Source organism: Drosophila serrata, unplaced genomic scaffold (genome assembly GCF_035046125.1).
Source record: "Drosophila serrata isolate PLE 108 unplaced genomic scaffold, ASM3504612v1 contig_276, whole genome shotgun sequence".
In the NCBI taxonomy this organism is placed as follows: domain Eukaryota; kingdom Metazoa; phylum Arthropoda; class Insecta; order Diptera; family Drosophilidae; genus Drosophila; species Drosophila serrata.
The window spans coordinates 2,858,789-2,871,746 of record NW_028257174.1 but is presented as its reverse complement, the minus strand read 5'-3'; the positions used below and the strand labels follow the sequence as shown (position 1 = coordinate 2,871,746).

The window sequence follows — 12,958 nt, the reverse complement described above, 5'->3', positions numbered from 1 at the left end:
GACCCTATAAATCATATATATTCTTGATCAGCATCAACAGGCGAATCTTTCTAGGCATAAAAAAGAGAAACACTTTTTTTGGCCTTTTTTTCTAAAAATAAATAAGGGGTTACATAGTTGAAATTTAAAAAAAAAATTTAATTTTCTACTTTTTAAATTGAGTACACAGATTTATTAAGGTGATAAAAACTAACATAGAAACGCTTTCCAATTTAAAATTAATGCACTTTTGGCGTGACAAAATTGTCACGTAAATATATAGTTAAAATCTACTAAAAAATGGTATTATACTTTTAGTCAGAAGCTTAAAAGAATGTGAAGCAGTCATTTCCGACCCTATAAATCATATATATTCTTGATCAACATCAACAGGCAAATCATTTTATCTATATAAATTAATGCATTTTTGGCTGAGCTATGAATTTTTTTCAATTTTGATTTGTCGAAAAAATGTTCAGATAAACATATATATTTACATTACAGTTTTGAACTTTTTAACGATCGTTTGTATGACAGTTATATGATATAGTAGACCGATTTTCATAAAATTTTACAGAAAATTCTAGATTAATATATAATGGCTATATATTAAATTTGATAAAAAATCTGTTAAAAACTGAAAAGGTTATGATTTGTTTCTTAAAATGTCTGGTCGTTCCTATACCAGCTATATATATGTATATATATATAGTCCATCGATTCGCCATGCTTCGACTTATATAGCAGTAAAATTATATAGAAGAATAAATCCATAGTTCCATTCAAATAGCTTGCTCTTGTTCCAAAACAAATCTCGCGCATCTGTACATATGATTCTCAACTTGTTCTAGCATCCCCGGAACGAAGTGACTGCTGCCAGCCAAGTCTTAGAAATGTGTTGTGTTACAAAAGTTGCAAGTCATTGTTTATTAGTGTTCAAAGTTAGTAAGTGATCATACATACATACTTACTGGCCATAGATACTTACTGATCATAGTTAATTACTGATCATAGTTACTCACTGGTCATAGATTCTTACTGTTCAGAGTTACTTACTGGTCATACATAATTACTGTTCAGACTTAATTACTGACGATAATTATTTACTGATCATGGTTACTTACTGGTCATAGATACTTACTGGTCATAGATACTTACTGCTATTAGTTAATTACTGATCATAGATACTTACTGATTCTCTACATTTAACAACCGTTTCTCTGACATTTATATTATATAGTATTCCGATTTTCATAAAAATATGTTAAAAACTAGAAAAGTGATAATTTTTTCATACAAATATATCTAAAAATATCGATTAAAAAAAATAATAATATATGAGCTTAGTTATGATCGATTTCTGATACAATCCTACAATTCATAAGCAAACTGCAAGGATATAGAAACTTTGGCTTCTCGAATGTAGTTTTTTTTTGTTGATTTTATATAATAAATTTATTATATTTAATATATTTATTATATATAATATATTTATTATAATTAATATATATAATACTTTTATTATATTTAATATATTTAATATTTCCCCACAGACACCCCCACATCGCTGGTGATGAAAGACTATGTCAACCATGAGCTGGTGCCCATTTTGACGATGGATCCAAATGGCGCCCGCCTGGCTCCTGCCCCTGCCTACACGCCCGCCGCCGCCTCCGCCGTCGCCGTCGCCGCATCCTCCACGTCGGCTGGACTTCCCGGTTCGGTTACGGGTACCGGTGATATGGTCACCACGCCCGGTAATAGCTGCATTGCCCATGGCAGTGATTCCGGTTTGGGTTACTCCTCGCTCAGCAGTCCCCTCCTCGATGTCCTGACCACGCCCACGGGTGGGAATAATGCCACTTCCGGTGTTTATACGCTCGCCGAAGAAACGGAACTGGAGCTGCAGGAGACGCATGGGGAAAAGGATCGCATCTAAGGAGTATCCAAGGATCACTGATGTATCCCTTCAGCAGTATTAGTTAGCGATTAGCCTTAGACATAGTCCTAAAACCCTAGATCGAATCGGAATTAGTGTGTAAAGTAAAAAACTACTGTAATTTTTTTTTTAGTCTGTGTAATGCGTATGTTGTTGTTGTTTTTTTTTCCACCCCCCGCAAAACGTAAGACGTAAGTGTGTGTAAGGAGTGTGTGTGTGTCTCTAATTGAGTGTGTGCGTGTGCAATTAGTGGAAAATTTTCAAGGAGTCCCGTTGGACCAGCAAAAGAGATTGTAGCCTAAGTCGAACTATCACTGTACATAAAATATATATTTGTAGCGTATATATATATATATACATATATTGTAGCCGAGGCGAAGATACATTTCCATAGATCCTAAGAAAATCAGATGTGTAAGCAAAGGATATAACTAGTCAATGTAGAGCTAAATACAAATGCAGAGAACAAAAAAAAAATAAATAAAAGAAAACCGAAAAAACAGCAGGAAAAGCAGGCAAGAAAAATGCAAAGGGAGAGGAAGTTGGAATTAAAAGAAAATAAAAGAAAATTATTAAATAGTTTTATTAAAATTGCTCTTTCTGTTATAGCCAATGTCCTTTTTTCATTATCTTCGCATGCCAAGCATCTCCCAAAATCCAACTTGAGAATTATAAAGTATTTTAAACTTGATTGGAATTCTTAAGCAGAGCCAAGGATTACCATTTCATTATAATATTTATTAACACCAAATAAAATGAGTTAAAATTATTTAATAATTATTAATAATAATTAAACTGTACCTTTTATATTCTTCTTTATACTTTAAACCATAAACTTGCTCCAAAAACTGTCCACATTTGTGTTTAATCCCAACTTCAATTCTCATTGCAATTTTCAAAGAAAGGTTCTCCTCTTTTCGATATATTCGAAATTCCACTTTCTAAGTGTACGAATAAAAAAATAAAAATAAAAACCAAAAATAGAGAAATTCTTTTTTAAATGTATGTAAGCAGAGTCCGAGAAAACGCAACTACATAATCCGCAATACCCATTTACCATAATCAAGACACATTTTATACGTAAATCAAGCTTAGTAAAATTATAAAATATGTACTAAATACGACATAAATATGCCACACACATAAATATATATATACAAAAACAAAACAAATATATATATATATAGGTAATTGTTTTTTTTTTTTTTTGTAATTAAAATAAGCGCGAAATCGGTGACATGAGGAAAATAAAACTATGCATACATATTATCAATGAATTTGAATTCATAAATTTAAATAAATGTTTGAACTACAAAAGAAAACTACGACAAAACCAAAAAAAAAAAACAAAAACAAAAAACTTGCGTAACTTTGTAAATGTTGAAATATACCCAATTGTATATTTATGACAAGTGCAGCAGTAAAATAAAATCAATAAAAACTTAAATGAGTAATGACGTTAATTCTGGGTGGTGTTTTTTTTTTTATTGAAATTATGTGCACAAATATTATCATTTTTAAATATTTGAATTCGAGCGCCTTCTTACCGCCAACTGTTAGTCATAACAGTGAGCTGTTAGGCGCACAATTTCGTACGTACAGAAAGCTGTGTGCTGTTAAACGCAGAACCTGAGGGAATTTTTTTATAAAAATAGATTATACAAGTTATGCTGGTATTGATTTTCGAAGTATTATTTATTTTTTATTTGTGTAATGTATTCAAATGTATGTTATTAGAGCTTAAAATATTCTGGCTCTCGTGATTTTCGTGCGATAGTTACAAATTGCAAGCAGAGACCACTTAACATTTCCCAGCTACAGTTAACAGACTGTTACGCTCTTACTCGTTCACCAACACTACACCGCCATCTTGCATTAACCGTTACAATTTATACGCGTGGTTTTAATTTTTTGTTTTCCTTTCTTTTAGACTTAATTCTTTTGTTTAGCCATGGACTGGTCGCTGCTAATCAAAATCTTGCTCAATAGCTTAACGCTAATGCCAACGGTGCTCGCAGGCACCATGGACGAGGGCTGTCCGACGCTGGCCGATGGCGACAGTTTGTCCCAGACGCAGTTGCTCGATAAATTGACCCATGGCTGCCGCTACGATCGCTTGGAACGTCCGGTGACCTTTTCGGAAAGTGGCCAGCGCTTGCCCGTTGATGTCTATATGCGTGCATACATCTACTTTATGCAGAATCTGGAGGCCCACGATCTCCAATTTAAGATTTATGCCTTACTCCAATTGCGCTATTTGGATCCTCGTCTTAATTTTCGTGGCGTGAGCCCCAAGAGAAAGCAGCCGATCCTGGGGGAGCAGCAGCTCCGTGACTCCCTGTGGATGCCCCACATATTTCTGGCCAATGAGCGGGATTCCAGCATTTTAGGTGAGCTTTAAAAGATATGTATATACATTTCCCTAACTATAATCCCGGTGAATCCACTTGCAGGCCTCACGGAAAAGGACATCCTCACCTCCATTTCCCCCGATGGCACCGTCATTGTCTCAAGCCGCATCAAGGCTACGCTTTACTGCTGGCTTGATCTCAAGAAGTTCCCCTTCGACGAGCAGCAATGCTCCACGGTGCTGGAGAGCTGGATGTACAACACATCGGAGCTGGTGCTGCACTGGGAACAGAAGCGACCAATTACCTACGACCCTGCCCTCCATCTCACCGAGTTTGTGCTGCAGCGCTCTTGGTCCAATGAGACGGTAATCAATGCGGATCTCAGTGATTTGAGGCATGGAGCCTTTGCTGGCAATTATAGCTCTCTGAGCTTCAAGGTGCATCTCACCCGTGTAGTGGGTTTCTATTTAATGGATTACTTCCTGCCCTCGATGCTTATTGTGGCCATATCCTGGGTCTCCTTCTGGCTGCAAGCGGATCAGGCACCGCCAAGAATCACACTAGGCACCAGCACCCTCTTGACCTTCATCACATTGGCCTCGGCCCAGGGCAAAACCCTGCCCAAAGTAAGCTATATCAAGGTATCGGAGGTGTGGTTCCTGGGCTGCACCATCTTCATATTTGGCAGCATGGTGGAATTTGCCTTTGTCAACACCATTTGGCGGCGAAAGAACAGTGTGCCGGTGAAGAAGCTTAATAGCAAACACATCCTCAAGTCCACTCTGTCGCCGAATCTGCTGAGACGCCGCAGCAGTCATGCCAGGTCACGTTCCTTTTCGGGCACAGCTCTCCAGAGAGCCGGGGATAGCGCCTCGCTGGGCGGTGGACCAGGATTTAACAATTATTTAACCGTCAATCTGCCCATTACCACAATTAAGGAGGATCAGGTTTTAAGCCAGCAGCAGGAAAATCCAAGATCCACCCACCAGAAACTGGATGTGACCTTTGTGGAGAGCGCCTTTGGACAAATGGGCGCGGCCAGATCCATTGGTACCCTTAGTGCCGCATCGACCACAACGCAGGGATGTACCAATAACAATCATCCGGATAGAAATGGAGCCGACACGGCCGAGGAGATTGATTTGAGTGGCTGGACCACATTGACTCCGCAGGAAATTGCCATGTGGATTGATAGTCGGGCTAGGTTCGTTTTTCCACTGGCTTTCCTCGTCTTTAATTTGTTCTTTTGGACATTTGTCTATTGTATTTAATGATTTAAGCCATTTTTATTGGAATTAATCAAAAGCCAGATGGAAAATCGAGTGAATTTATCAAATATTGTAAGCCTCATTTACTTGTTTTGCCCCCATTATTGTTTCTCATGTGTTTTTAATGCCATTTGCAAAGTATTTAATGTTATTTGATGTAAATCCCTGTTTATTTATGTTTTTGTATGCTTTTGTAATGCACAGTAAATTATTATGGATATTTATCCTAACAGAATAATATTATTTTTTCAAAGATTATTTTACAATTGGAATTGTGTTTGAAAATTCAAATAACGCGCCCAGCTGTTGCGCACTCGCTGACTAGTGTTGGGCAATGCCACTCCTCATTGCTGTGAGTGGGATGGCAACACCACAGGCTGGGATAGGAATCACCAATGCGTGAGAGTAGTACCGCTACTGTTCGGGTATCCAACAACCTCATATTCGTTTTTTCCCAACACACACACACTCGCACGCAGCGCAACAATAACATCGGGCCCCAAAAAACGTTCGGACACAACTTCGTCGTGAATTGTAAATGAAGAAAAAAATACAAAAAAGATTCCAACGCGTTTGGTTGTTTTTTTTTACGTGTAACTACGCCAAAAAGGCAAGGAATTAAGCTGCAAAAAAAAGAACGGCGCAGCAACAACAACAGCACCGCATGTGCAAGTGCAAGGCAAACATAAACAACGGTGAAGAGAAGTGACAGCAACAACAACAACAAGAAGAAGTGAACCGATGTGTGTGTGTGTGTGCGTGCATGCATATGACTGTGTGTGTGTGTACAACGAAAATATTGTATAAATCAAATTTATAATTTTTTTTTTGCGCCGAAGTGGGATCACTTGGGCAAAGAAAACAAAAAATGCCATAAACAAAAAAAATCATTTATGAGTAAACTGAAAACACGAAAAGATAAAACAGAACGAAATACTAAAAACATCAAATCTAAAAAAAAAAAAGACAAAAAAGAACCCGAGGAGGTGTAAATGGATAACCACCGGTAAATTTTACCGCTGTCGCCGCTTCCTTCGCGAGCGAGAAGGACAACAGCAACAGAAACCACAGCAATAGTAATAACAGCAACTGCAAGAACAACAACAATAAGAGGAACCGCAGACGTGCAACGCACGTTGTCCTGCTCCCGCCCGCTGCCGCCACTGCTACCGATTCTTCTTACTCTCTCTTTAACATTATGGACACCATCTGTAGATTATGCTTCCAAACGGCAACGGTAAGAACAAAACAACAACAATACAAGAAAAAAAAACGATATACACACATGTATGCAACAAAACTGTCAGTGGTGTGTATTTTGTTATTTCTATTGATTTTTTTAAACAATTGAATTTTGCCAGGGATTCTGCTTTCCAACTGTTATTGTTGGAACGGGAGGGACGATGAGAGGATATGAGATGGATGAATGGGCGGGAGTGGGAGTGGGAAAAGGACGGGGGGTGGGGGTTGAAAAGCGCGCGCATTGCCTTCCTTTTCTCACTCCCAGGCAAAACCAAAAGTTCGGCTCGCATACACACACATACACACCGAAAAAGAGAGGGAGAGCGAGAGAGGGCGAGTGAGGCACAGAGACGAAAACAACACACAAACAAATACACATATGCGACCCCAAACTATTGCTGAACAATTTTTATTTTTAGCCAACTCAGCCCGAAAAGTTGTTCAAGCCGACAACTTGAAAAAATATTATTTTTACATTTTGCTTACGCCGCTCGCCGCTTGCTTTTCACTTTGACTCCTTTTCAACAGTTCCCCTACTTCTTCTTCTTCTGTCCCCCCGTCCTACTCTGGGCCCCCTCCCGCCCCCCGGCCAACATCAACCGCACGAAAAGAAATACATAATAAAACAAAATGACAGAAATTGCGCCAAGGCAGCCAGGCGACAGTGACGTCGCTGAGCTTTCGTTGCAAAGGGGTTATTTCGTCTTATTTGCCTTAAAAATGTTTTCTTTTTTTTAAATTCCGAATTAAACACAAGTAAAAGTAATAGCTACAAATTAGATAAAGATCATGGTAACTTATTAGGCATCATTGAGAGTACTAAACTATTTCTTTTAATAAATAATTTCTGATTTGACCAAATTTCACTGTCCCCTTTGAGGGACGCCTCTGCTGTGCGCGCTGGCAGTGCGGCGGCAAAACAAAACAAAAAGCGAAAGAATAACAAAACGCTGTACCGAAGAGAAAAAAAATAACATGAAATGAAAACAACAACAAGTTGACTTGCTATGAATGTATGTTGTTGTTATTTTCTTTTCTCTGTTCTTTTTTTTTTTCTTTTTTGTATTTTTTGTGCATGCGTGTGTGTGTTTATCTTCTCGGTTGTTATTTCTAGTTCGAGGGACAGCAAGTGAGAGGGGGGGGGGATAGATGATGGGTGTATAAGGTTGGGCTGACACAATAAATAAAGAAGCATTATTGTTATTACATTCTGCATTTCTTTCCATCCAGACTTTCCAACTAATTGTGGCCCGTGATTTTCATCATCTGTTTCTCTCTTGCAGCTCTTCCAGGTGCCCGGCTATAGCATACCCACGTGCGTCCGCTGCTCGGAACAGTTGACAAATAATTCCAACTTCCATCAATCGGCAGCGGCGGCAGCGGCAGCAACGTCGACGCCAGCAGCGGCCGCTGTTGCCGCTTCGGCTGCCGCAGCTGCTGCCGCTGCAGCAGCAGCCGCCGCTGCCGCATCCTCGACGTCGACGGCCTCCTCCAGCGACAGCGACGCCGTCACCCAGCTGACGAACGGTGGCGGTGGTAATGCCGCCAACGCCGCTGCCGCTGCTGCCGTACTGCAATTGCAGCATCAGCAGGCGCAGCAGCAGCAGCAGCAACAACAACAAATGCAATCATCGAGTTCTTCCGAGAATCTACAGTCGCAGGACGATTCCGAAGATGTAAGTTCCCGTTCCCATTTCAGTTCCAGTTTCCTTTCGCCTCCCCTCCTGACAGTGTTGGGCAACGTCGTCGTCCACTTAGTCAAACAATCGAACAGGCAGGGGCGCAAGCAGATGAGGGGGGGTCATTTGATTACATTTTTGCTTAAATACTTAATTATGCCAAGGGGGGGGGGGGGGTTGGGTTGGAAAATAGGACAGCCTGTAATTACTTTCTACATGCATTAGGCATGCACATATAGAAAGCCAATTGGCATTTAGATAAATTACAGGCAGCGCAATGACCTAATTTAAAAAAAAGGTAGTTAATATATACATATGTACATACATTGATATAAACATATTCATATGTATTATATTAATTAATTAATTTACAAAAAAATATGGCTGGCCTTGTTATATATTTTATTGAAATGCAACAAGTTGTAGATTGTATTTATTCATTTGAATTTTTAATTAAATGTGTTTGTTAATATAAATTAATTATATTACTAAAGTTTTATATACTTAAAGAAACCCAGGATCTAACCTCTCCCTTTTTTCTGATTAGATTGCTAGAGGGAGAGCACCCCCCCGCCCTCTGTAGTGCACACCCCTGTCGGTGGGAAGCGAAGACTCCTGCTCCTTTTGCTTCTCCTTCTCCTTTTCATTTTCTTTTTGCTTTTGCTGCACTTGTTTATTATTGTTGTGCTGTTTTCTCTTTTTTTTCACAACTCCCACACTCACAAAGCGAGAATATACATAAATACACAGCGGCTTACATACGTTTGCCTGCACATTCATAGCCGTTTCTTCTTCTGCTTCTTCTTCTTCACTCGCTTCTTATTTCGCTCGTTTCTTTGCATGTTCTTGTTGCCTTTCTTCTTCTTTTTCCATCATGCAACAGAGAACTGCAAAAAAAGAAAAAAAAAAGAATAAAACAAAAACAAAAAGAAGACAAATAAATAGAATTAAGAACGGAGCATATCGACTAGGGAGAGCGCCCTATAATTTCTAGTTCTAAAACGAGTTTACAACTTAACTTTTACTTACATATTTTTATATTTAAATTATTTATTTTAAATTTTGGTTTAGAAAAAATTGGAAGAACTTGGTATTTGGTCGTTGCATATTTCCGTACTTTACCTTATTTCAAATCACAAATATTTTATTTATAATATTAATTTTGTACTCAAATTTAAAAAGTTAACTATTTGTTTCAAAACAATTTTATTGAAAAAGCTTAAAGGTTTTCAATGCGAAAGTAGGGTATTTGAGACTCTACTATCTGATATTCTTGCTGCTCACTTTCTTGTTTTCCTTTATATTTTATATATATATATAAATACATATATACGTATATATTTTGTTCTTCTTTTTCCATTAATATCTGCTCTGCTCGGGCTACGTCGACGTCGACGTCGTAGCTGGCGCTGCGCAGAGCAGCGCTTTTTGTGCGCTGTGTAAAGCGGAAAAAATTCATTTTCCGCTGACTCTTTCGGTGTGTTGGTGTGCGTGGCACGCAAAAAAAGCTAGCAAAAAAAATAATTATAAATATTTTGAAAATATTTAGTATTTTAATTCGGTAAAGACGGCATACGCGCAATAAACAAACTGAATTCGCACGGGAATTTGCAATCCGTTCTCTTGGCCGCCAGATTGTTGAGCGTGAGTAGTGCCTCCCCGGATTCTAAATTCTATTTTGCTATTCTCCGCTCTTTCTTCAAAGACTCTCCCATATTCAAAGCCATATCGTGTTAAGATAAATACATATACATATACAAAAATAGATTGTAATAGGACTTAAATCCTTGCAAACTAGGAGTATGACTGATAAGTATTAAAAATGCAGTGTTTTTAGAGCTTGTTTGGATAAAATACATCAAGATCTTGTATTATTTTTAAAGATAATACAACTAATTTGTTACTTTGTTAATTAAAATTTTGAAAAACTAAAAATAACGTATGTTTAAGTAAGTCTTTTTCATATAGTAAAGCCAAAATGGGCACTCAAGGGGTTTTTAAGCTCCAAGAGCTTAGTCTTTTTAGTCCTTTTTTCTTCTGTTTTAAGCTGGTTTATTGGAAGATTTAGTTGTTACCTGACTCCTACAAGTCATCTTAGTTCCTATCCTTAATTCTAGTCATATTTTATATGGAAATTTGTCCTGGCGAAAGGTTTACCATCACTAAAAGTTTGACACTTCTTCCCTAAGCCATTATTAATACTCCTTCTTTTTATCTTTTTTACAGGTGGATCTGATATTCAACGAGGAGGGCTCCTGCCCACTATGCAACAAGACTTTCTCGCGCAAATCCTCACTCATGACGCACATACGGAATCACTCCGCGGAGCGTAAGTTTGTGTGCACCTATTGCCACAAAGGTGGGTTATCTTTACAACCTCTTTTATAATTTAAGGACAATATAATAATGCCTCCTTTTTCTCATTCTCCTTGCAGGCTTCACGCAGGCGGCCAATCTGCGGAACCACGAACGCATCCACACGAACGATCGTCCCTACCAGTGCGTGGACTGCGGCAAGACCTTTACCCAGATCACCAACCTGAACAATCATCGGCGTCTGCACACCGGCGAGCGTCCTTTTGTTTGCAATGAACCAGAGTGTGGTCGCAGCTTTGCTCAGGTCAGTCAGCCACTGCCTTAGGTCCTTCTTTAATCTCATATTAAACCAAATCCATTCCTCATTGTCACACAGGTGACGAACCTGAACAACCACATGAAGTCGCACCACAAAGTGCAGCAATATTGCTGCAATGTTTGCAACAAGAAGTTCACTCAGGTGACCTCCCTCAATCAGCATTTGCAGGCGCATGCCGGCGTCACCGGCTACTATTGTCCACGCTGTCCGGAGAAGAACTTTAAGCTGCAATCGCAGCTTCATACGCACATGAAGACGCACGGTTTGGCCTTTCCGTACGAGTGCGGCAAGTGCGATGAGAAGTTCCTGCAGCAGGCGCATTTGGATCAGCACTTAAAGATGCACGATGAGTTCAAGTTCAAGTGCGACATTTGCCCGAGCAGCTTCAATCAGGAGTCGCTGCTTAAGAAGCATGTGCAGCGGCATGTCGAGGGTCGTTATCTCTCCTGCCCGGTGGCCAATTGTGCCGAATCGTTTGCCGTGCGCCAGCATCTGTCCAAGCACCTGTTAACCAGCCACTCGCACCATGAACTGCCGCCACCGAAGCGCTCCAAGAAGACCGGACATATGCAGTCGGGACAGCAGCAGCCGCTGGCGATGATTGGTCAGCCGTTATCGCTGCAGCATACGACGGGGCAGCGTACGTCTTAGCTTTTGGCATTCCCGCAAAGATCCTTTAACTAATTGAGTTTCGTTTTGATATGTGCTACAGGTGGACGACCGCCGAAGAACAAGAACAAGGCTACCTTGGCCGCCACGGCCATTAAGATTGAGATCAATGAGCCGCTCCATAGCCAGCATATCAGCAGTGCCAGCGGCCTGTCCATTCAGCAGCAGATTAACCAGCACATGCAGCAGCAGCAGCAGCAACAACAGCAGCAACAACAGCAGCAGCAACAGCAGCAGCAGCAGCATCTCCATCTGCCGATGGGTCAGGCGGTCAAGGCGCGCTTCATACCCACTAAGTAGAGTAGGTTAGCAAGGAAAGAAAGTATGGAAAGTAAGGAAGAAAACGAAAGAAGGTCTCTCTAAGCTTAAGCCCACAATCGATCAGTTGCTAAAAGAAAAAAATAACAGAAAACAACCCTGATTAGCCCTAGCGCCATAGCCAAAGTAGCATCACATACCCACAGTTTTCACACAATCAATCTTGAGAACTTGAAACATATTCCAGGAGTTATCAATCTTTAGGTTTCTTTCATAATTTTATATTTTTGTAACACGTTCTGAAGGCGTTCAAAACTTTTATTTTTTGTACTCTTTTTTTTCCACTTTTTTTTGTGTACAAAATTGCTTAGCAGCCAACGAAAATGGAGATTTTATGAAATCATATGTTCTGTTCAGCGAGTCTAGAGTCGGCGGCAAGCTGCTGGTTCAGTTTGGTGTCTGGTCTCCTGCCTCCCTGGTTCCCATTGCCGCCAATGAACCCTCAACAGTAGTGCTCCTCCCCCCCTTTAACCAGCAATATTTCAATTTTATGCACCTCCTAAAACACATCTTTATATATACATATATATATAAATATATATATATACATACATGGATGAGCAGAAAGATCTGTAACTTAAATCGAATCAACACACCCTTTTTTAATGTCAACGCGAAGATGGAAAAATTTAAATTTAAATACAAAAGAAATACCTACAATTACAAGTAAATATTAAATAACATTTAGAGAGAAAGGCAACAACAACAACAAAAAAACATGAAGTAATACACATAAAATTGCTATTAAATTCGATATATATATGTATTTATGTTAAGCATTCTTAGCTTAAGTGTTTTTATTTTTTTTTTTTTAATAAAAACCATTATGAGAAAAAAAAAGAGAAAACAAAACAAACAAGTCGAAAGAAAACAGAAAA

At 39.2% G+C, this 12,958-nt stretch overlaps 3 protein-coding genes across 4 annotated transcripts in view; all 3 read left to right on the top strand.

Moving 5' to 3' along the window:
* The window catches only part of LOC110180619 (uncharacterized), a 106,131-nt gene extending 102,766 nt beyond the window's left edge, over window positions 1-3,365 (top strand). Inside the window, exon 9 of the mRNA XM_086835536.1 lies at window positions 1,533-3,365. The gene's annotated coding sequence lies outside the window, so the exon portion shown is untranslated. The remainder of the gene's footprint in view (window positions 1-1,532) is intronic.
* A 421-nt stretch (window positions 3,366-3,786) lies between these two features.
* LOC110180617 (pH-sensitive chloride channel 2) lies at window positions 3,787-5,777 on the top strand. Its single transcript, XM_020948301.2, has 2 exons — window positions 3,787-4,308; window positions 4,372-5,777. Exons 1-2 carry the CDS (start codon window positions 3,870-3,872, stop codon window positions 5,538-5,540), a joined length of 1,608 nt encoding a protein of 535 aa, XP_020803960.1. The 5' UTR covers window positions 3,787-3,869; the 3' UTR covers window positions 5,541-5,777.
* A 217-nt stretch (window positions 5,778-5,994) lies between these two features.
* Window positions 5,995-12,958, top strand: LOC110180616 (uncharacterized). Of its 2 annotated transcripts, XM_020948299.2 has the most exons (6): window positions 5,995-6,774; window positions 8,063-8,455; window positions 10,685-10,817; window positions 10,894-11,078; window positions 11,151-11,733; window positions 11,806-12,958. In XM_020948299.2, the coding sequence occupies exons 1-6, from the start codon at window positions 6,736-6,738 to the stop codon at window positions 12,060-12,062; spliced, it is 1,590 nt and encodes a 529-aa protein (XP_020803958.2). In that variant the 5' UTR covers window positions 5,995-6,735; the 3' UTR covers window positions 12,063-12,958. The 2 variants fall into 2 exon arrangements, with proteins under 2 accessions (XP_020803958.2, XP_020803959.2); XM_020948300.2 differs by lacking the exon at window positions 5,995-6,774 and having other exon boundaries at window positions 8,453-10,102.